At 40.2% G+C, this 22,792-nt stretch overlaps 5 protein-coding genes across 11 annotated transcripts in view; 3 read left to right on the top strand and 2 right to left on the bottom strand.

The window, feature by feature from the left end:
• Positions 1-22,792, top strand: part of LOC121718789 (zinc finger protein 708-like) — a 712,111-nt gene that overhangs the window by 136,600 nt on the left and 552,719 nt on the right. The gene's annotated exons all lie outside the window — the stretch shown is intronic.
• LOC121718874 (gastrula zinc finger protein XlCGF57.1-like) overlaps positions 1-22,792 on the bottom strand; it is a 404,172-nt gene that overhangs the window by 219,238 nt on the left and 162,142 nt on the right. The gene's annotated exons all lie outside the window — the stretch shown is intronic.
• LOC121718943 (zinc finger protein 239-like) overlaps positions 1-22,792 on the bottom strand; it is a 627,858-nt gene that overhangs the window by 568,239 nt on the left and 36,827 nt on the right. The window lies entirely within an intron of this gene.
• LOC121718938 (zinc finger protein 239-like) lies at positions 1,299-15,961 on the top strand. 2 transcript variants are annotated; one of them, XM_042104388.1, is made up of 4 exons: positions 1,299-1,708; positions 1,905-2,235; positions 3,745-4,616; positions 15,903-15,961. In XM_042104388.1, exons 2-3 carry the CDS (start codon positions 1,929-1,931, stop codon positions 4,602-4,604), a joined length of 1,167 nt encoding a protein of 388 aa, XP_041960322.1. In that variant the 5' UTR covers positions 1,299-1,708; positions 1,905-1,928; the 3' UTR covers positions 4,605-4,616; positions 15,903-15,961. The 2 variants fall into 2 exon arrangements, with proteins under 2 accessions (XP_041960322.1, XP_041960321.1); XM_042104387.1 differs by lacking the exon at positions 15,903-15,961 and having other exon boundaries at positions 3,745-5,018.
• On the top strand, positions 9,509-12,907 carry LOC121718982 (zinc finger protein 626-like). Its single transcript, XM_042104462.1, is given in 3 exon segments — positions 9,509-9,809; positions 10,436-10,868; positions 10,870-12,907. Coding segments are annotated over 3 exon segments (786 nt in total). The 5' UTR covers positions 9,509-9,655; the 3' UTR covers positions 11,069-12,907.

Raw genomic sequence — 22,792 nt, 5'->3', positions numbered from 1 at the left:
GAAAAATTCTGTGTGAACCATCTAATCAGACAGGTTACAAGATTCAGTTCGAAGGCTAACGTCACAAAGTGAAGTGCGAGTCTGCGCAGTAGGCTACGATGGGAAGCCAACTGGAAAAACGTTTAATTTGTGTCAGTGCCCTCCCATTGAAAACAACGGAGTCTGTTCGTCCACTTATTTTACTGTCTATGTCCCCACTGATGATTAATGGTGGGATCTCTGCTTCCTTCCTCCTGTAGTCTGATGAGGGTGCTCCGAGGTCCTCTGTTGGGACACCGCTGTTGTGGAGTGAATTATTCTGGTTCCTTCTAGAATTCTATGCGAACAATCTATAGTTTCAGTGTTCTTTATACAGTTTATGGGAAAAAACTCTGAGGGTGAGTGTAGCATCATAATGCGGAACACTCGGTTCGCAAACATTCTAATCACATATTTGTGACCGTAGCCAGTTTAACGTCATCCCACATGCATTATTGTTTTTTGGCAATATGTAAGGGATAATGGACAACACGGTGGTCTGTTCACAGAAGTTAATGCACATAATCTACACTGCGGTCATTTTTTGTGTCTAACCTATAACATCAAATAAATCAATTGTCATCAGTTGTTGTATGGTATGCACGTCCATAGTGGGATATTTGCACGCACAGCACTATTAAAGCGCATTCGAGATCCAAAATGTTAGTAGAGGCGGAGCTCCACCCGTAAGATAACTTCATTTTTAAGACAATTGATTGGTCAGTGTGCGGTAGATTACACGATTTGAGCTATAACTTAGCACATAACCTCCTCCCGACCAAGTTTGGTTGACCGCATAAGATACCATGGTAATATAGCGACACTAAAACAGATCCACTTTCGTATCACAGCATACCCTGGCTTTGAGCGCAACATACCTCGCTAACCCACTAATCGAGATTCGTAGTATACCCCACAGGCACTACGCTGATGCCTGACCCAAAGAGAAAATTATAATAAAAGAGAGACACATTGAACTTTTAAGTTTGTAATGTTGGTTTGGCTGTTCATCAATTCACTCATCTGCCAAACTTGTGTTTAAGATATGTTTAGCAAAAATGGATGCATGTGATTAATGTAGATTAATTAATCACAGAGTATGTAATTAATTCGATTATTTTTTAATCGATTGACAGCCATAATAAAAAAACTATTATCATTAGGCTCATGAATACAGATATTTGTTATTTGGTTCAGTGAAAAGTATGTGCTGCAGTGTGACTCCATTCCAAGCGGTGGCAGCAATGCGTAGCTGTCAGTTTGGTTTGCCAACCACGAGGAAATCCGTTCACCCAGGAAGTTGTCTACGGTGTTCTCGGGAGTTTATTATTTCAAGAATAGTACATTGAACTCTGCAGGGGTGACGCATTGCCATAGTCCGCGTATTATAAGCGACTTTGGGGTTGTTTTTTTTATGAAGTCGCAGGTTGCGGTCGCTTCTTGTTGGGCTTGCTTCGTATGTGTTGTTTCTGCGTAGAATCCACGCAGCGCGTACACGGACACAGGGCTGTGCGCTGTAACTACGCTCCTCATAACCGCCCCAGAAATGTAACTTCAGGGGTTCGGGAAGTGGATGCTAACTATTTGGTCTTGGGTCGCTTCTTTTGAGGTTATTATCAGGACCGATACTCGTTTTTTGAGACCTAAACAACAGGTTACCTGATCTCCGTGTGCAGAGCTTCATTGAGAGGTAGGGTACGTGTTTAGACACCATTACAGCAGGCTACACTCGAACAGTAACCTAACGTTAGTTAGCCTAGCTTCTAAGTGATGCACAAGCCATTTGTCAATTAATCATGTAACAGTTCATGTCGTTTTGTCATTTTTAAAAAAATAAAAAGAACCGATCTTGAAAGGCTATTGTTTCTGTGTTACTCTGACTATAGGGTAGATAAAAAAAAAACTTGAACATGGATCCCGGACATTCATCACATTCTGGGGGTCACGTCAACTTTACCGAAACGCAGGATGACCTGCTGAGAGTGATAGTAAAAGAAGAAGATATAACGGAGGAGGACTATGGTCATATGACTGCGTTTCCACATGATGAAGAAAAGTCCTTTGCAGAGCCACACTGTAAAACTGAGACGGACATCATTGAGACATACGTCGCAGAGTCCAGTGTTACTTTCACTGAAAGTGATGAATCACAACAGGCAACAGAGGTTAACGTGAAGGAAGAAGAGTACGAAGAAGAGGTCGATTATCTCCTGGGAGGTAAGAAGTCCTTTCAGATACTCCTAGAACCCTCCTAGAAATCTGACATTTGGCATGTTTTTTTGTTTATGTTAGTTCTCTACGATTACCGGTATGTCCTGGGAGGTAAGTCCTTTCAGATACTCCTAGAAAAAAAACACCCCTCAAATCTGACATTTTTTTTTTTTATGTTAGTTCTCTGCGCTGTTATAGTCATTGAAGAAAAAATAGGTATAGGGGCTAGTGCACATGAGGTGTCTCCTGGACGTCGTCATCCTATGGCTGAATCTGGAAAAGGAAAATTAGAAACATTCCAGAGTTAATATTAAATGACTAATGAAAAAGGACAGGTATATTCAGAGGTGGAAAACGTACTAAAATATTGTACTCAAGTAAAAGTACCAATACTTTGATGAAATATTACTCAAGTAGGCCTACAAGTTAAATTACCCATCTGAAAATATACTCAAGTAAAAGTAAAAAGTAGTTCATTTAAAATGTACTTTAAGTAAAAGTTACTAAGTTACTTTTTTTTTGGGGGGGGGGGGGGGGGGGGGGGGGTGTGCGAAAAAAACTAAAGCAATCTGTTTCACCCAGCACGAGTGGCTGCAGCAACTCGAGTTAAGTAAACCTGATTGTTTTCGTTTTTTCTTCTGTACCGACAGTACTCAGTGACCTCGAGAAATGGAGATCTATTTGAAAAATCGCCGGAGTTCTCCTTTAAGTTTGAGCAGCAGTTGATTTTAGGTAGTTGTGCTCATCCTTGCTCGCTATGCAGTGAACAGTAATCCAGCACTGAAACTGAAAAGCTGCTCACAGGCATCTGAGGGAGGCAGGCCCATGTTAATTTTCAGAGAAAAAATATTTGTAAAGGAATTCAGCAGATCCAAGGGCCTCGGACTGTGGGAAAAGTGGGACTGATTACAGGGCCCCAATGGAGGAGAGGGCCCTTGAAAAGTCTGGAATGTATTTTATTTTACCTGAATATTTTAATTTCCAAATTAAATGTCAAAATAAGTATAAGAAAGTACTCTTTTGATACCGTGAGGGAAATTTGGTCTCTGCATTTATCCCAATCCGTGAATTAGTGAAACACACTCAGCACACAGTGAACACACAGTGAGGTGAAGCACACACTAATCCCGGCACAGTGAGCTGCCTGCTACAACAGCGGCGCTCGGGGAGCAGTGAGGGGTTAGGTGCCTTGCTCAAGGGCACTTCAGCCGTTCCCACTGGTCGGGGCTCGAACCAGCAACCCTCCGGTTACAGGAGTGCTAACCAGTGGACCACGGCTGCTCCAAATGAATGTCAGACGAAATGTAAAGTTTGACTGACTAGATTTTGTATACAAAAATAGTGAAGACTGTCTTAAGGCAGGGGTGTCAAACATCCAGGTCAGCAGGTTTCATACAGATATATATATATATTACTATATATAGTAATGCATGCAGCAGATTAGAAATAATACCAAGGAGGGGGGGCACTTTTGCACTGTACTTAAGCATTTGTTTCAAACTGTATTTAATGCAGATACAACACAACAGAAGATCCACGGACAGAATGATGAACTCGAAGGAAGTCTGCAACTCGAAGGAAGTCTCTACAACTGCACAGTCTGCGGGAAGAGTTTCACGGCCCTGAACGAACTTGAGAAACACCAGCAAACACACTCTGTTGATGCGAATGAAAAAATGTGTTATCAGTGCACTCTGTGTGAGAAGTCCTATACGGCCGCTTCATCTCTTCGGCTGCACATGCGTACACACACGGGAGAGAAGCGCCACAAATGTGACCAGTGTGGGAAAGCTTTTTATATGATTTCCCATCTTAAAATCCATACGTTAATACACACTGGAGAGAGGCCTCATAAATGTGACCAGTGCGGGAAAAGTTTTTCACAAATTCAACATCTTAAAGGCCACATGTTAACACACACTGGAGAGAAGCCTCATAAATGTTTCCAATGTGGAAGAGCTTTTTCACAAATTTCACAAGTTAAAGCCCACATGTTAACACACACTGGAGAGAAGCCTCATGAATGTAACCAGTGTGGAAAAGCTTTTTCACGACTTTCACAACTTCAAGCCCATATGTTAATACACACTGGAGAGAAGCCTTATGAATGCACCCAGTGTGGAAAGGGTTTTACACAAAAATCAAATCTTACAACCCATATGCGAACTCACACTGGGGAGAAGCCTCATAAATGTTCTCAGTGTGGAAAATGTTTTTCGCTAACACCAAAACTTAAAATCCATATGCGAACTCACACTGGAGAGAAGCCTCACGAATGTTATCAGTGTGGAAAAACTTTTTCACAAAAATCAAATCTTAATACCCATTTGCGAACTCACGCTGGAGAGACCTACAGGAAAACATACATGAAATAGAAACGTATATGAATTATCACGTTTGCAAGGAAGTTAAAAAAATACAGGCCTACTTCTGTGATCGAATATTTATATTTATGAAATATTTCATTCATATCTATTAATGCATCACCTAATGTCAAAATACAGGCTTGGGCATTGGGGATCCAGGAAAGAACAGTTTATGTTTAATTTATTTAACATTGTGTTGGTCATATGATAGAATGGTGTATTGCTTGCCTTGGTTAAATAGTACAGAAGATAAAGAGCTCAAAATGAATTGCATATTAAGTCGCAATCGCAATAATTAGATTATTTTGCAAAAATCGTTCATCTTTAGGTAAGATACCTGTGTTTTATTTGGGCCTTGTTTGAAATATAATTTTTTTTTTTTTTTTTTGCACAAAAGTGTCTGTTAACAAATGTAAATATAAACATGAACAGACCAAACTGACTTTGTGCGCAATCCGTGACTGCACTTTTTAATGTGTAATTTGTAATGCCGCAGATTAGAAATAGCACCAAGGAGGGTGGCACTTTTGTACTGTACTTAAGCATTTGTTTCAAACTGTATTTATAAAACAGATAGTTCCAGTCCTTGATTATGATTGGTGGAATCACGTTCGATGGCGTTGTATATTTTCCCAATATAGCACGGCTGAGACCGCATTTTGTTCTATATTAATGCGCTTAGGATGTATAATGGTTAAAATGCACAACAATTCCGATAAGAATCAGTGGAACTATTCTATGGGGACTCCGTGGAAGAATGGACATTTGTAGATACAATGGCTTTTACATTTCATGATTATTTGTTTATTTTGGATCAATTTTAATGTCCTACTGTATATGTGGTAGCCGTTTTATAAAAGCAATAAGTCCCGAGAGGCCGTTCTATATCGTGAATATAGCAGAGCTAAGGGTTGTTTTACGGCACTTAGGGTTGTTAGGGTTGTTTTACGGCACTTAGCTTCACTCGCTTCTAGGCTTCTTGCCTAACAACGCCTCTCAGCTGTGCTATATGTTCACAATATAGAACGGCCTCTCGAGGCTTATTGCTTTAATCCAGATACAACACAACAGAAGATCCATGGATAGAATGATGAACTCAACCTTTTATCCTTATCCGTGAATTAGTGAAACACACACAGTGAACACAAGTGAGGTGAAGCACACACTAATCCCAACACAGTGAGCTGTCTGCTACAACGGCGCTCGGGGAGCATTGAGGGGTTAGATTCCTTGCTCAAGGGCACTTCATCCTTTCCTACTGGTCGGGGTTCAAACCGGCAACCCTCCGGTTACAAGTCTAAAGTGCTAACCAGTAGGCCACGGCTGGTACACCTTTCATCTCTGAAAGTCCATATGCTAACACATACGTATTTAGGCTTGTAGTTGAATATAGAGTTTGCGTAGCCGACTCCAGCCTCCTGGGACTACCAATGAGTCAGAGTGAGTTAGTACAGTCATTCACTTGCACTGCTCACCGCACTTACTGTAGGTCAATACACATATTTAAGGGTAGGCCTACTTCCAGGAGATTGCATATTAGTGATTGTGCCTGACCGATTGTAGTGGGTCGTTCCGGCAAAAAATGCCCGGGCTAATTTTTTGTCCCAGTCCAGCCCTGCTACGACCAATGTTTACTGACTGTTTCCAGACAACGACGCAATTGGATAAGACTATACAAACAAATTGTGCTCTCGCGAGAACTCAGGATTTCCAGGGTAACATTGAGATGTAATGCCAATAGAAAGATAGATCAACTGTTAGTTTATTCAAATTCACTTCACCAAAGAGGTCTCCACCATTTCGGTGTCCCCGCCTTGACATAGCTTTTCCTGAACTTCCCATATCAGCGGGGACATTTAATACGCCGCAGCAGGAGAAAAGTTGCCGTTGCCAAACCCCTTTCAGCCTTCTAAACAAACTCAGATCGACGAGTCAGCATTTCTGTGCATATATATGTGAACATGCCAACCGAACTCAGACCCCTCTAAAGCAAACTGAACCGTAACGGCGGCGATGGTTCACTTTAAAGTCTGCGGCGCGGTTTGCCTGCATTGTGAACACAAAGTGCCCTTGGTTCTCTTTTTTCTGCATGTAGACCTAGGTTATAGCCTATTTTGTCCTTCATGCCATTGATAAAACAGAATTGACTAAACAAATATTGACTTGCCACTGATAAAACAGAATTTACAAAACACACACACATATGTATATATATTACATTTTTATTTTCTATATTTTATTACTATAACTTACTGGTTTTATTAAGTTCGATACAGACATTTGGTCCAGTGAAACGTATTGCTTCAGTGTGACTCCATTCCAAGCGGTGGCAGTAATGGGTAGCTGTCGGTTTGGTTTGCCAACCACGAGGAATTCCTTTCATTTACAGTCCAGGAAGTTGTCCACGGCGTTCTCAGGAGTTATTGCTTCAGTAGTGTTGGTTCAAAGGATAGTAAATTAAACACTGCGGGAATGAACACTCAATCTCATTTTGTGCTGCCTAAACAGCAGATTAACTGATATTACTTACTTGAGGTATGTTACATGTTTTTACAGTGGTCGATTTCTTGATCTCATAGCTACAGTTTTGTGTAGGCTAAACTCGAACACGGTAGTTAGCCAGCCAAAGTGATACACAAGCCATTTACCTATTAATCATGTAACAGTTCGTGTTCTTTTATTGTATTTTCTTCATGAAAGAGAGAGTTGCTCTGACTGAATAGAAAACGTTGGATGGGATCATCTTTGGTGCGTTGCAAACATGGATCTCGGACTTGCGTTAAATTCTGGTTGTAACGTTACTGACACGCAGGATGACCTGCTGAGAGTGATAGTAAAAGAAGAAGATATAACGGAGGAGGACTATGGTCATATGACTGCTTTCCAACATGATGAAGAGAAGCCATTTGTAGAGCCTCACTGTAAAACTGAAACGGAGACAGACGTCGCTGAGTCCAACATTTTCACTGAAACACTACAGGCAAGAGCGGAGGTTAAAGTGAAGAAAGAAGAGGAGGAACAAGAGCTCGATTATGTATTGGGAGGTAAGAAGTCCTTTCAGATACTCCTAGAAAACACACACACACACGCAAATCTTACTTTTGGCATATCTACAGACTTTTCCCATGTTCTCAGAGGGCCAGATGTGAGCGCACATGTCCACCACTGGGATATCAGGAATCAGGAGTATTAAAAATATATACAGTAGCTTATGTCTGCACGGTTTATTAAACCAACATGCGTTAATTTAACATTTCTATACTCAAATGCATGTTTAATATTGCTTCTATTCGCCAATGAACTTGAAATAAACTAAAAAATATGACCTTTTAGATATCCCTAGAAAAAATACAATAAAATCGGACTTTTTTACATGACCCCGCCCGCCCCCTAGCTCTACAGATAGAGACTATGGCTATATATATCTATATATAAATATAAATATCTCAGTCTCGTGTGGAGCAAAAGAAAACAGCATTTAAGACTCCTGGAGGCACATTCAAGCAGTTGTAGTCATTGACTTGTGTGCATGCGAGAAAATGGTCACAGACCCAGATGATTAAATAAATGCATTTGGAAGAAAATATTCTACAGATGTGCAACTCTTGATAACATTAATTCACATACATTTTGTTCATGTTATCACATTTTTAAATACAGGTGTGCAAATGTGTTTTGCACCAAATATACTGAGGTGATAGTAGCAAAATATGAGCATACTGTAGGATGTTTTTAATTTGTGATGTGTGGCTTGGGATTTGTGCACTTGTACCGAAGGATGTATGAAGTCGTAATTGCTGTGCTGTGTTTGTAGGATAAAACAAAAATCTCTGTGACTTCAAATTGACTGATACACATTTGTGACTTTTGGATACAAGCACTAAATCTATTACCACAAGTGCTCAGGAGTTTTGCACCAAATATACCTTCATAAGATAGGTCTAGGCTATAGCAGTGCAGATGAGGTGTCTGCTGGACGTCATCCTCTGGCTGCAACTGGAAAAGAACAATTGACATTTCAGTTAATATAGTTAAATGACAAAAGAAAAAGCACAGGCATAATGCACAAGCACCTGCCTGCCCCACACACACCTAGGCTAAATACTAACAGTAGATGCAGTCATTTTAAGTCGCAGGCAGTTAATTTTAAAACATTAACATAAAAATGTTCGCTAACATTTGCAATTTATTTAGTTTATAATACCGACAGAAATGAAAGAGTATGCTAACTGATTAGCCATGGCAGCATTATAAGATGTATAGGCTACTACAAGTGATGTAGTCTACCTACATAACATAAGTCATTGCAAGAGATGTTCCTACAGCAAGTGACGTAGTCTACCTGCATAACATAAGTAATTGCAAGAGATGTTCCTACAGCAAGTGACATAGTCTACCTGCATAACATAAGTCATTGCAAGAGATGTTCCTACAGAATAAGTGACATAGTCTAGTCATTGCAAGAGATGTGCCTACAGCATAAGTTGATGTAGTCTACAAAACATAAGAGTCATTCCATGTCAATTCAACCAGGGCCCACGCACTTAGGTCTCAAAAAATTCTGAAAAAATTACCAGGTGTGCTTATGTTACCCAGGAGACACACTGTAAAATGACTCTTATGTAAGATCAATACTTTCCAAGATACAGCCAGTTTTACAGAGGGAGAGGGGTGCGGAAAAAGGTTCTCACTATTTTCAAATTTTAAAAAGCATCTGGTAGTACACACTGGAGAGAAGGATTATACGTGTTCCCAATGTGAAAAAGCATTTGCTCATATTTCAATTCTGAAAGCCCATATGCTACTACATAGGGGAGAGATGGATTTCGATTATTTCCATACATGTGACCAATGTGGAAAAGCTTTCCCATACCGTTCAACTCTGAAATCCCATATGCTCATACACACTGGAGAGAAGCCTCATAAATGTGCCCAGTGTGGACAAGGTTTTTCACAAACATCAAAACTTAAATCACATATGCTAATACATATCGGAGAGAAGCCTCACAAATGTGCCCAGTGTAGAAAAGGTTTTACTCATTTCACATCTTAAATCCCATATGCTAATACACACTGGACAGAAGCCTCATAAATGTGCCCAGTGTGGAAGAGCTTTTAATCTAAGTTCAACACTTAAAATCCATATGCGAACTCACACTGGAGAGAAGCCCCATAAATGTGCCCAGTGTGGAAAAGCTTGCATCTCAAGATCAGGTCTTAGAACCCATTTGCTAACTCACACTGGAGAGAAGCCTCATAAATGTATCCAGTGTGGAAGAGCTTTTATGCAAATTTCAACACTTAAAATCCATACGCAAACTCACACTGGAGAGAAGCCTTATGAGTGTATCCAATGTGGAAGAGCTGTTATGTCAAGTTCAGGTCTTAGAATCCATATGCAAACAAACACTGGAGAGAAGCCTCATAAATGTGCCCAGTGTGGAAGAGCTTTTAATCAAAGTTCAACTCTTAAAATTCATTTGCGAACTCACACTGGAGAGAAGCCTCATAAATATGCCCAGTGTGGAAAAGCTTACATCTCAAGTGGGCAGCCGTGGCCCACTGGTTAGCACTCTGGACTTGTAACCGGAGGGTTGCCGGTTCGAGCCCCGACCAGTGGGCCGCGGCTGAAGTGCCCTTGAGCAAGGCACCTAACCCCTCACTGCTCCCCGAGCGCCGCTGTTGTAGCAGGCAGCTCACTGCGCCGGGATTAGTGTGTGCTTCACTTCACTGTGTGCTGAGTGTGTTTCACTAATTCACCGATTGGGTTAAATGCAGAGACCAAATTTCCCTCACGGGATCAAAAAAGTATATATACTTATACTTATACTTAAGTTCAGGTCTTAAAACCCATATGCTAAGTCACACCGGAGAGAAGCCTCACAAATGTGCCCAGTGTGGAAGAGGTTTTAGACAGATGTCAAATCTCAAAACCCATTTGCTAACTCACACTGGAGAGAAGCCTCATACATGTATCCAGTGTGGAAGAGCTTTCATGCAAATTTCAACTCTTAAAACCCATATGCGAACTCACACTGGAGAGAAGCCTTATAAATGTATCCAGTGTGGAAAAGCTTATATCTCAAAATCAGGTCTTAAAAAACATATACTGGTACACACTGGAGAGAAGCCTCATCAATGTAGCCAGTGTGGAAGAGCTTTCATGCAAATTTCAACTCTTAAAACTCACATGTGAACTCACACTGGAGAGAAGCCTTATAAATGTGCCCAGTGTGGAAGAGCTTTTATGTCAAATTCAGGTCTTAGAAATCATGCTTATTCACACTGGAGAGAAGCCTCATAAATGTAATCAGTGTGGAAGAGCTTTTAATCAGAATTCAACTCTTAAAATCCATATTCGAACTCACACTGGAGAAAAACCTCATAAATGTATCCAGTGTGGAAAAGCTTACATCTCAAGATCAGGTCTCAAAACCCATATGCGAACTCACACTGGAGAGAAGCCTCATTAATGTGGCCAGTGTGGAAAAGCTTTTATACATATCTCAAGTCTACACACTAGAGAGAACCCTCAAATGTGCCCAGTGTGGGAAAGGTTTTTCCACAAACCTCCACATCTGAAGACTCTGATAATGCTAATTCTTAACCATGCTAATTCACTCTGCACTCAACTGTGAAAAAGGTTTTTCAGGAACATCAAAACTTAAATCCCATATGCTAATACATACTGCAGCCTCAACTCTTTGACCTCACATGTTTACATGCACTAGAGAGAAGCCTCATAAATGTGCCTAGTGTGGAAAAGTTTTTACACTCATTTCACATCTTAAATCCCATATGCTAATACACACTGTTTTTTTTCACAAATCTCACACCTTAAGACTCCTTAATGCTAATGTTTAATCTTGCTTCACACTTGACTCAACCCAACCCTTAACTCAAAAGCAAAACACAGGCGGCAAAATCCCACAGAAATGTGCTCGTTGTGAAAAAGCATTGACAACATCCACACTACTTATTTCCCACATGCTTGACCACACTGGAGAGAAGCCTCTCAAATGTGCCCAGTGTGGAAAAGGGTTTTCAAATCTTAAATCCCATAAAAAAAATCCTCTTTTAGAAATGTTCGCCAGAAATTGGGGCAATCGGATACATAAAATGTATCTCACTGCCCCCCCCCCCCCCCCCCCCCCCATTCGATTTCCTCCTTTGCACACAGCCACCACCATATACGGAAAGCAGATTGCAGCAGCATTCACAAAGTTCCGAGGTGTGCCCTTTCAGGCTGTGCAAGCGGTGTGCAAACTTTTCATTACTGAAAGAAATGCATGAGATGCTGTTCATTTTTAATCGGCTTCCCACTACATTAAGATAGGCCATACTGAAACTTTGGTAACAGATGTATTTGTACATCTGTATGGAATTGTATAAAGTGTTAGCACTTTCCACATAAGCACCTGGTGAGTGAGGAGAGGACAGTGGTCAATCTAATTTCAACACGCCTATACTAAGAAGGTTAGTCTAAAGTGATTGCCTTGCAGGTCTTACAGTAGCAATAGTAAGCTTTTATTGGGTGAAAGAGTTCAATGATGGTCAAGTGTATGTAGGCTAGTGCCCTTCTCGTTTGTGTGTCACTCCGAACTCGTCAAAATTGAAGGCGTGGTTAGAACCCTTGGCATCAATCTTCGATGCCCGGATTACCCCCTTGGCCAAGCTTTAGCTGAATCAGTTGTTGCCAAGTTGTTGCCATGCTCATTGCTCACATTAAGACGATGGCACGTTGGAATATGTTTCGCCTGGTGCAAACGTGAAAGTAGCCTACCTAGCTGTCTCCGAGACATTGGTAATGGAAAACATTTGTAACGTTTGTATTCCAGCTTTTGTCCTAAGACTCTACAAACACGTTTCGACTTTTAAAACAAAACATATAGGCTAAGCATCAGCCTTAAAGCGAGCTGCCCCTGTCTATTTAGATTCTCATATTATTACAAATAGGCCTAGTTGAAACGGTTCTATTTTCGTCATGCTCGAACGGTATATGGCTGAATCTGTGAATGGGCCATAGCTGTAAGAAGTTGGTTTGTCCGTGTTCCAAAGCCAGCAAAGTTACATTCTTTTGAGTGGCAGCAAAGGCAGCCTATCAGCGTCAAGTGCTTGCATTTCGTAATGAGGTTGCCAGTTAAGCCCGAAAGGACGCCAAATAGGTGCAAAACCACAGATTTAATAACCCCCCACCCTATCATGGCTTTCTGAGAGAGGTTTTTAGGAAGCTTCTTTCACTTTAGGAAGTTCACTTTACGTTCGAAAATCGATTGCACAGTCGATTGGATCAAACAACACAAGTTTCGAAAACTAAAATAGGGAATCGATTTTAACCAAATATGTACACTATTAATTTTAAACGAATTAAACAAATAAAAAAATAGATGTAACAAAATTCACAAACAAGAATATAAGAATATAAAAGAATTCCGAAGTGCTGTAAGCATTGCGAAAGCTAAAAAGAAAATTCCCACCAATTTTACGCACCGGAAACAGCTGTTTCAATCAGCTGCTGTGCAGCTCGTGTTTTGCCAAAAATGGAGGACAACGCGATCAACCTGTGTGACATTTTTGGTATATCAAACTATGGAGAAGAACAAAGCGGTAGGCTATGCAAACTGGGCAATCGAGTTCTACGTAGGCGAAATTTGTTTGACATTTCTAATCGTAAACACAGCTACGTTGAAGCCTGCAGTAATGTTTGTCACTGATGTAATGGCAGTATACTCGGCTTATTGTTTTTAGAGAATGTAGCACTCCTGTTTGTCATTGTGCACGAAACTTCACGCCAATAAATCATCATACATATTGCTGGCTTGCGTCTACAATCGCCCTCTTTACGTTCGTCCTAATGCCTGTTATTTTTTTTGTGGATTGGCCTATATTTGGCGTTGAAAATGGAAACGTCTTTAGACATGAAAAATCGATTTTACAATCAATTCAATGAACACTTATGTCTCAAAACTCGAACAGGATTCTTTCACAAAAGTGACAGCCCTACTTCTAAGGCATTACAGACCCAACCAAGATGTTGTTGTGTATATGTCACATCACAGAACAAGGATAAGTACCCCGTTCAACCATTCTATGTCACCTTTAAAATACATTTGGCAGTACACACAGAAAAGCAGCATTACAGTATGTGTGTTCGCAATGTGAAATGTGAAACATTTGAACACCTTTCAACTCTGGAAACACACAGGGGAGAGAAAGAATTATGTGTGTTCATAATATGGAAAAGCATTTGAACAACTTTTAACTCTGAAAACCCATATGCTAATACATGTGAGAGATAAAGATTAGTTGGCTGGCTGGGGCACCTGCACTGTACGCTGGCGACTCGGGTTCGATTCCCGCCCGTGGTCCTTTCCGGATCCCACCCCGACTCTCTCTCTCACTCGCTTCCTGTCATTCTCTACTGTCCTGTAAATTAAAGGCATAAAAGGCGAAAAAAATATACTTAAAAAAAAAGTTAAGTAAAAGATTAGTTTCCCCTAGAATCCTTTTTTCTTTTTACTGCACGAAAACTTTTACAGCAACCTCAACTCTTCGACAGCACATGTTTACACTCACTAGAGAGAAGCCTCATAAATGTCCCCAGTGTTTAAAAGGTTCTGATAATGCTAATGTTTAATTATGCAAATTCACATTCCTGTGCTTCTCACAAATGCTATGGTGGAATGGAAATGTGACCCTCTGAGAAAACCAGTCACATGGTTCAATTTTCCCAAATTAAGATATTGTGAAACACTATAAACAAGTTTATATTTATATACCATATACCATTTATATACCAAAGATTTTGTTAGAATTCCTAGCTACGGTCTCCTCTGCAGTATAGAATTTGATTATCGTCCTATCTTCCTTAATCTTTTCTGTAAGATGAATGAAATGTCATGTCATTGTAGATAAGCTGCAATAAATGCAATCTATTTTTTTCATTAAAAAATGTTCTTCTGTTGTTGTTGCACATTGAAAATGCACTGGTGGCTGCTTTCATATTTCTAGTTATTATACGGCTCTTCACAATGCAAGTAGAACGATCCATTGACTTGAATGGGATTTCCCAAAGTTCTACCGGTCATTATTTTCCGTGTAATAATGACCGGCATTCTATACATTATCCCTTGCTTAATCTGACGTCCTCCTCCACCTTGCAACAGAAGCGATGCATGTGTACACTGACCTCATGTTCAGTCCTCCATGCCATGTGGCAGATGTGCAATTACAAGCCTGTTCACAAGCCTGCAGCAGCCACAGTTAACCCTTACGGGAATGTTGAGAAAATGAACATTCTAGAGAATATCTGGGTTCATTGAATTCAACATAGAATTTTAGAACCTTCAATTGTTGCGGAACAGTTAAATGGCAGCCACCACCATGTTAAGACCACTTGCGTTTTAAAATTCCAGACTGTAGCTTACGATCCCAATCCTCTGGATGGCAGCCTCTAGCCCTTATTTAGATCCCTAACCAGATCTAGTCACACATATTTAAAGATTGCACAAATATATTTAATAGGTGTGTCACAATTCTTCAAATCCTTGATTTGTTTTAATTTTTGATTTTAAAGTCACGATTTGATTAGATTTTCAATCTCTTTAATATCGCTATTAATGCATTCCTTATATGTTATTTACTCTCTTTGGTCTTTTCCTATTCTGTTTCGGGGGGCTTTTATTTTGAAACCGCTTTTTATTTTGAAACCGATCTAACTATGAGATTGTAAACAGAACAAACATTAAACAAAGATGTGAACATAGTGAAATGAAATACATACTGATAATTTGATTGTTTTAACACTCTCCGAAGTAGAGGTCCGCGTGGAAATGATTTTTCAGTCCCGCAACCGCTTGCTCCCACAATATTCTGTCCCGCTCTGAATAGTGTTCATGGAATATGTACTTATCAATGTGCATTTTAAGCCTTAAAGTAATTTTGGCCCGGAACTTCATCTTTTCACTTGCTAAGTTGAGTAGGCCTAAGTTAGTGTTAGGCCGATTTGGTCGGTTTATGTGTATTTTTTTAACTGGCTGAAGCCTAAAATTAGAGGAAAACGCAGTACGTGTGTGTGCGTTTGTGCACGTCTTGGCATACATGCTGGACGTGACATTGGGGGTGTGGCTGCATCGTCGATTCTACTTTTGAGTTTGAAGTTTTGTGCTTCAACAATCTAGTTTGTTCCGATTCACATGCAAGAGGATAGGACCGTGCCGGTGTATGTGGGAGAGGGAGAAGCCGTGGCTGTTTTCTGCCACTGCATAACTAATAAAAGAAGATCATATCTACATGAAATAGAAACAAAATGGAAACGTATAAGAATTATCACATGTTTACAAGGCTGGAAGTTCAACAAATATAGGCCTACTTCTGTGATTGAATATTTATGTATGAAATATTTCATTCATATCTATTCATGCATCACCTAATGTCAAAATAAAGGTTTGGGGTCCAGGGGGGTATTCCATCAGTGGCATTATTATTATTATATATATATATATATATATTGTAATGCAGCAGATTAGAAATAACATCAAGGAGGGTGAACACTTTTGCACTGTACTTAAGCATTTGTTTAAAAACTGTTTTCGATCCAGATGCAGCGCAACAGAAGATCCATGGACAGAATGATGAACTCAACCTGCAACTCAATGGAAGGCTGCACCACTGCACAGTCTGCAGTAAGAGTTTCACAGCCTTGAGAAAACTCAAGAAACACCAGCAAACACACTCTGTTAGTGTGAATGAAAAGCCAAAGACTCATCAGTGTTCTCAGTGTAAAAAAATATTTACGACATCTTCATCTCTTCGACGGCACATGCGTACACACACTGGAGTGAAGCCTCATAAATGTGACCAGTGTGGAAAAGCTTTTTATGTATTTGAACATCTTAAAACCCATATGTTAATACACACTGGAGAGAGGCCTCATAAATGTGACCAGTGCGGAAAACGTTTTTCACAAATTCAACATCTTAAAGGCCATGTGCTAATACACACTGGAGAGAAGCCTCATAAATGTGTCCAGTGTGGAAGAGCTTTTTCACACACATCATCTCTGAAATCCCACATGTTAACACACACTGGAGAGAAGCCTCATAAATGTCAGCAGTGCAGGAAAGGTTTTTCACAACTTCAACATCTTAAAGATCACATGTTAACACACACTGGAGAGAAGCCTCATGTATGTGACCTGTGCGGGAAAGGGTTTTCACAAATTCAACATCTTAAAGGCCACATGTTAACACACACTGGAGAGAAGCCTCATAAATGTTTCCAGTGCGGAAGAGCTTTTTCACAAACATCATCTCTGAAATCCCACATGTTAACACACACTCGAGAAAAGCTTCATAAATGTGATCAGTGCGGGAAAGTTTTTTCAACAATTTCCTATCTTAAAATCCATATGTTAATACACACTGGAGAGAACCCTCATAAATGTGCCCAGTGTGGAAAAGCTTTTTCACGAATTTCAACTCTTAAAAAACACATGCTTACACATACTGGAGAGAAGCCTCATAAATGTGTCCAGTGTGGAAAAGGCTTTTCACAAATTTCAAATCTTAATAAGCATATGTTAAGACACACTGGAGAGAACCCTCATAAATGTGCCCAGTGTGGAAAAGCTTTTTCACAAAAATCAAATCTTAATACCCATTTGCGAACTCACACTGGATAGAAGCCTCATAAATGTGTTCAGTGTGGAAAAGGTTTTCCATAAACAACAAAACTTACATCCCATATGCCAGCAGCCTGAACTACTTCCATCATAGGCCCCTATTTTAAGATTTTGCCCGATATTGCTCGTCATATTTTTATATGGACACTGTTCCCATATACTTTGGCCATATCATCAAATGCATGACCTCTAATGAAAGCTGAGACCCTATAGAATTTTTCAAAATACGATCAAAAACAGATTTTTGTTTTCCAAATGATGTACTGGCAAAGGATTACAGAGAGGAGAATATTGTTTTTTTGGAAGCCGGTAATGTGCATGTCTGGAACTGACCACAGTTTGGCCCTCTAGGTTACTAATTCTGCCTTTGAAACACAACTGAGGCCTAGAACCAGATCAAGCTGTATCTCTACAAACTGAGGCCTATAGAACCAGATCAAGCTGTATCTCTACAAACCGAGGCCTATAGAACCAGATCAAGCTGTATCTCTGTACAAACTGAGGCCTAGAACCAGATCAAGCTGTATCTCTACAAACTGAGGCCTATAGAACCAGATCAAGCTGTATCTCTGTACAAACTGAGGCCTAGAACCAGATCAAGCTGCATCTCTGTACAAACTGAGGCCTAGAACCAGATCAAGCTGCATCTCTGTACAAAGACCTTCAGGTCCTTCCCTGAGCCATCTGATGGTACCCCGGGTAGAATTCTCCAAACCCCCTTGTGTAGTTGTTTTTCATGTTTTAATTATTACTTTTATTATTATTTATTACTATCATTACTTTTTAAACACTTTTAAATTATTGACCTTTTATGCATTTATGTACTATTGCCTTCTGTGTTTTATGTTTTCTTCTTCTTATTATTATTCTATTATTATTATTATTCTTTACTTTAAACTATTATTTGACTATTGCCTTTCTATGCTTTTAACAGCTATTCCTGTTTGCTTTTGTAAAGCACATTGAATGACCTCTGTGTATGAAATGGGCTATATAAATAAAGTTGACTTGACTAGAAATCGCCTACATACAACTTGTATCCCATTTCTAGAGGCTGTGTGGAGACCAGCTCCATCACCGAATTGTAGCTGAGACCTTTCCCATGCTCCAATCTGGGACTTCCCTAGTAATCTAGACGCACCCTAGCGAATTACATTTGCTGCCAGGGCTAGTCTAGCAACTCTCCGTCGGCTTGTGAGCTGGAAAAATCAAACTTCTATCAGGCCAATCAAATCGTGTATTGAGACGTTAGGCAGGCTTAACATAATGATTGATGGCAGAGTTGCAACGGTTTGGCTTGAATTCCCTGCTACTTGAAAACAAAGAAGATGGATGTTGTTGGCGAACAGCGTGACGTGACACGAGTTAAGCTTTTTTTTAAGTTGGCAAAAGTTTGAACTAGCCAACTAGCTCCGCTGGTGGGAAAACGCATGTGACTCATAGCGCTGTTCTATTGCGTGCAGAGGGACTGCCCAGTGAGTGCCTAGACCAGAGTTTCCGCTAGAAAAAAATGGTTTCGAAAGAGGTTTCGTTTTCCGGACATTTTGATGATATGGCGGTCAAATATCCTATTATCGGAGACAGGCTATGTAGCTTAAAGAATGACATAATTAGGCTGAATAGAATGCAACATGTTCATTAGCCTAACTTACGTAAACATGCCTAACAAGATCTAGGCAGTATTTATGTGTTCATTAACAGCAAGAGTCCGCTTCGTTCATTGTTTTAAAAAGGCTACGTTGTTTGTTGCTGCTACCCACGTTATCTCCAGTGGTTCCACTGTTTAACTTGCACAGATGCGCAAAGACAAGAATGAGCGCTCACACCACTAAGGCTATAATTTATTTGATAACAATAAATTAAGAAATGTTTCCTATTCTGGGAAATGTTTAGTTTCTTTTTCTTTCGGTCCGCGCTTCAATGATACCGTGCGTGGACCAGCAATCTCCTCGTTGAGGAGGCCCTAACCCTGCAGATCATAGACGTAGAAAGCATAGGCCAACACATGTTGCATGTCCAGTGTACACGGAGAATGACCGTGTCTTGGAGAGGCCGCAACTCCACTTCCAACGTCATGATTCTGACAGATACGCCCGACACTTCTGCTTTTTATCTGGTGGTGGTGGAGTTGACCGAACATCTGAGGCTTCAGGCGTTACCAATTTATCATCATCCATCGCGTCTGGCCTCTGAAAAAAATTTTAAGGCTAGTCTGCCTGGGCCTGGCCATGTTTGAACCGCCTCACTCATTTGTTCGTTGTTTAACATGGATGTTTTAAGCGTGCGCTTCCTATTTGAAATGCAGCATAGGCTATGCATGTTGTTCAATAGCTTTCAAACGGTAGAGCCTGTACATTTAAAAACATAGCCAGAGGACGGACTGCTTAGGCTTACATTTTAAGGCTTATTCTCAAATTCAGATTGCGTTAGGGGGACGGGATTATTAGCCAATTTCAATCGGACAATTTGACCGGAGAGATTTAATTTTGTCGGCCATTTCATTTTTTTTTCGGCCAATGTCCGGTAATTACCGGACAACGGAAACCCTGGCCCGGACCCTACATTTCAATGTGGGTCTGGCTCGTCAGGCTAAAGAATTGTATCTTTTTATTAGAATTTTTCCAGGAAATTCTAAGATGGTCAGGTGGGAAGATTTTCAGAATTTAGGTGAAAGGAGACACAATGACCCCTAACTAATCTTATTAGTATAAAGAGTTTCAGTATAATACTAAAATCAATACCAAATTGCACCAAATAGAGGTTTTGATATTTGGTTAGGTTTTAATTTTTGCAGTGCTGAATAAACTGGCTGGATATGGCATTCAGAGTCAGCCTTCAGGGGGCGCAAGTAGTAGCTGTGTGGTAGTAGGCTCTTGTGTAGGTTCCACTGAGATTAATGTCACCAATTCAACCTAGTGCTAAAGTGGAGATGCTCTTATTTTGGTGGGCAATAGATCTTCGCAATCAATATAACACAATTAATAAACACTTAAAAAATATGATAATTAATTACTATAACCCTGTCTTGTCCTGTATTGGTGGTAAACTCTAAACAGGTCTTGAGTTCTCAACAAATGAACCTGTCTAGCTCTCTGACTGATCAAACAACATACATGTAGCTTTTGTGTAGGCCTATGCCAAAAAGCAATCTAAGCACGTGGGACGCATTGCTAGCACCAGTCTTGATGAGTGAACCCCGAGCCTCTCAAACCTTCTGAAATCCTATTATCTTGTTTCAAATGTCCCTCCTGAATGGTAATGAGTTAGGATATTAATGTCATCAGTCCTGGTCACCTTGTTGTTTTTTATAGCCTAGGCTACTATTATCATTAGGCTCATGATGTATATTTGTAACCAACCGTAATTTGGTCCAGTCAGAACCATAGAAAGAGAGAGTTGTGACATTCTTTGAAGTCGCCGACACGTGGTTCACGTACGCTTCAACAGTTCCAAACAGCTCTTTGCGTGTAGTGTTATTTCAATGGGATGGACAGCAGCGAGTGCGTTATTGAACGGGAAACATTACAACAAGCCAAAATCGAGTGTTATTACGTGTTAGCATGCTTACATTAGTGTCAATTACATATTGCGAGTATAATTGTCTGCAACATCGATCTAAAACATGTTCTTTGGTAGTTCTAACATTGAACGTTTGTTTCCTTGCTGGACATAAGCTGTTATTGGATTCCTACATTTGCCTGCCAATGATAAATGTGAAAGGTTTGATCAATACTGCAAGATAAGACACCCACTGTTTCAATTTCACACTTGTAACTCAATAAGCAATCAATTGTTTCAATAAAATACTTATAACTTATATTTCAGCCGGCTGGTGAGACTACAGCATGAAAAGGATGACTGATACATGTTAGGTTTTCAATAGATTTTTTATTAAGTTTTCAATGTGTGTTTAAAACGAGAACAGGAACAAATGCAAAAAAGACTGGGAGGAAGGTATGGTGACACTGCAACATAAAAAGGAGGTCTGACACTAATTTAGGTTTCCAAAAAATAAAAAGATTTCAGTTTCCAAAGTTTGAACAACAATTGTGAACTACACAAAAGACACAATGTGGAAGGAATGGATAGCTCTCCATATACTCTGTACACCTATAAGAGGGACATGGTAAAGAGGATGCAACACATTTGGGAGGTGTACAGATGCTGGATCAACACAACTCCCTTTGTGTAGGGGCCCCATTGTGTGGACCTCAAACATAAGAAATTATCTTATCTGACCATTCCAGTCATATATTGCACACCCTTCTTGTCCTCTGCATCCTTGGTCCTGGATAAGCAGAACAGGCACAGTGGAGAATGGGAGAGAACAGACCAGGTAACACTCAGGGCCAGATGTACGTACATTTGCGAACGTAGCGTTATCAGCGCCATGGACACACCCAAGTTTCCGTCGTATTTATCAATCGTTCAATCCTTAGTGTAAACTGCGCCTTTCTCTGCCCTTCTCCGCCCATAAACGCAATTTATGAACGTCCACAACTGAATGGCAGCGCCTACAAGCACAGTTGAATGAAGTTAACTGATGACAACATTAAAAAGAATCAAACGTTTAGCGATCATGAAATAATACCATACATGATAAGATGTCAACAAGCAGGGAGATAATGAAGATCAGTAGTTCTACTCAAACTACTTGTGCACGTAGGCTATGGAAGATTGGTCAAATCTAGCAAGTAGGAAAGTTTAAGTGAATGACGTGAAAGTGAAAGTAAGACATGCGAAAGGCCAACGAAAATTAAGGTTGCTTTTGGTAGTACAAATACTTTCACCACAAAAACTGGTGTTCTAAATAGCGATTCTGTTGTCTTTGAAAGGTTCTCTTATTGACGCATTGAACTGCAATGTGGATTAACACCTGTTTTTACAAGGCGGAAGTATTTAGGCGCAGAATAGACGTGCGCTTTCAGGAGCAGTCTTTGTACATACCGCGGAATACATAACTAGGCGCTCTTTACTCTTCCCCTCCCATCTTTTTACTCCCACTTTCCCCTGGATCCTCCCATGAATGCATATGCATGACATGACAATCGCAATCTGCCACTTTCAGCTCCCGCGACAGGCAGTTTGCGCTTTTACATCATTGCGGCCTGTTTGTACATACCTCGCAATGATTTTACACGCACATTGCGAAACAAATACGCCTGAAATGGGCGCAAAAGCGTTAGTACATCTGGCCCTCAGTGTATACTTGGGAAACACATTAAGTAATTAGCAGAAACCTAAGGTTTTGCTCCTACTGCTTCCCCTGAAATTCATAACTGAAATCCCCTCGTTCACGAGTCGTGGACACTAGCCTACTTCAGCCCACGGTTCAGTTCATAACGCCATAAAACTCGCCATCTAGCAAGCTAATCTATATCAGGTTTAAAGACAATAATCACATTCATTTGCTCCATTTTTCACCTGAAAAGTGTTAATCACAAACCCATTGATAATCAGCACATCTGAATACCATGAGTTACCATGCTGAATGAAATGTATTTTATCAAGATAA

Source organism: Alosa sapidissima, chromosome 9 (assembly GCF_018492685.1).
Source record: "Alosa sapidissima isolate fAloSap1 chromosome 9, fAloSap1.pri, whole genome shotgun sequence".
Lineage (NCBI taxonomy): Eukaryota > Metazoa > Chordata > Actinopteri > Clupeiformes > Clupeidae > Alosa > Alosa sapidissima.
The sequence above is the reverse complement of the archived record's forward strand: the minus strand, read 5'-3'. Positions and strand labels throughout refer to the sequence as shown.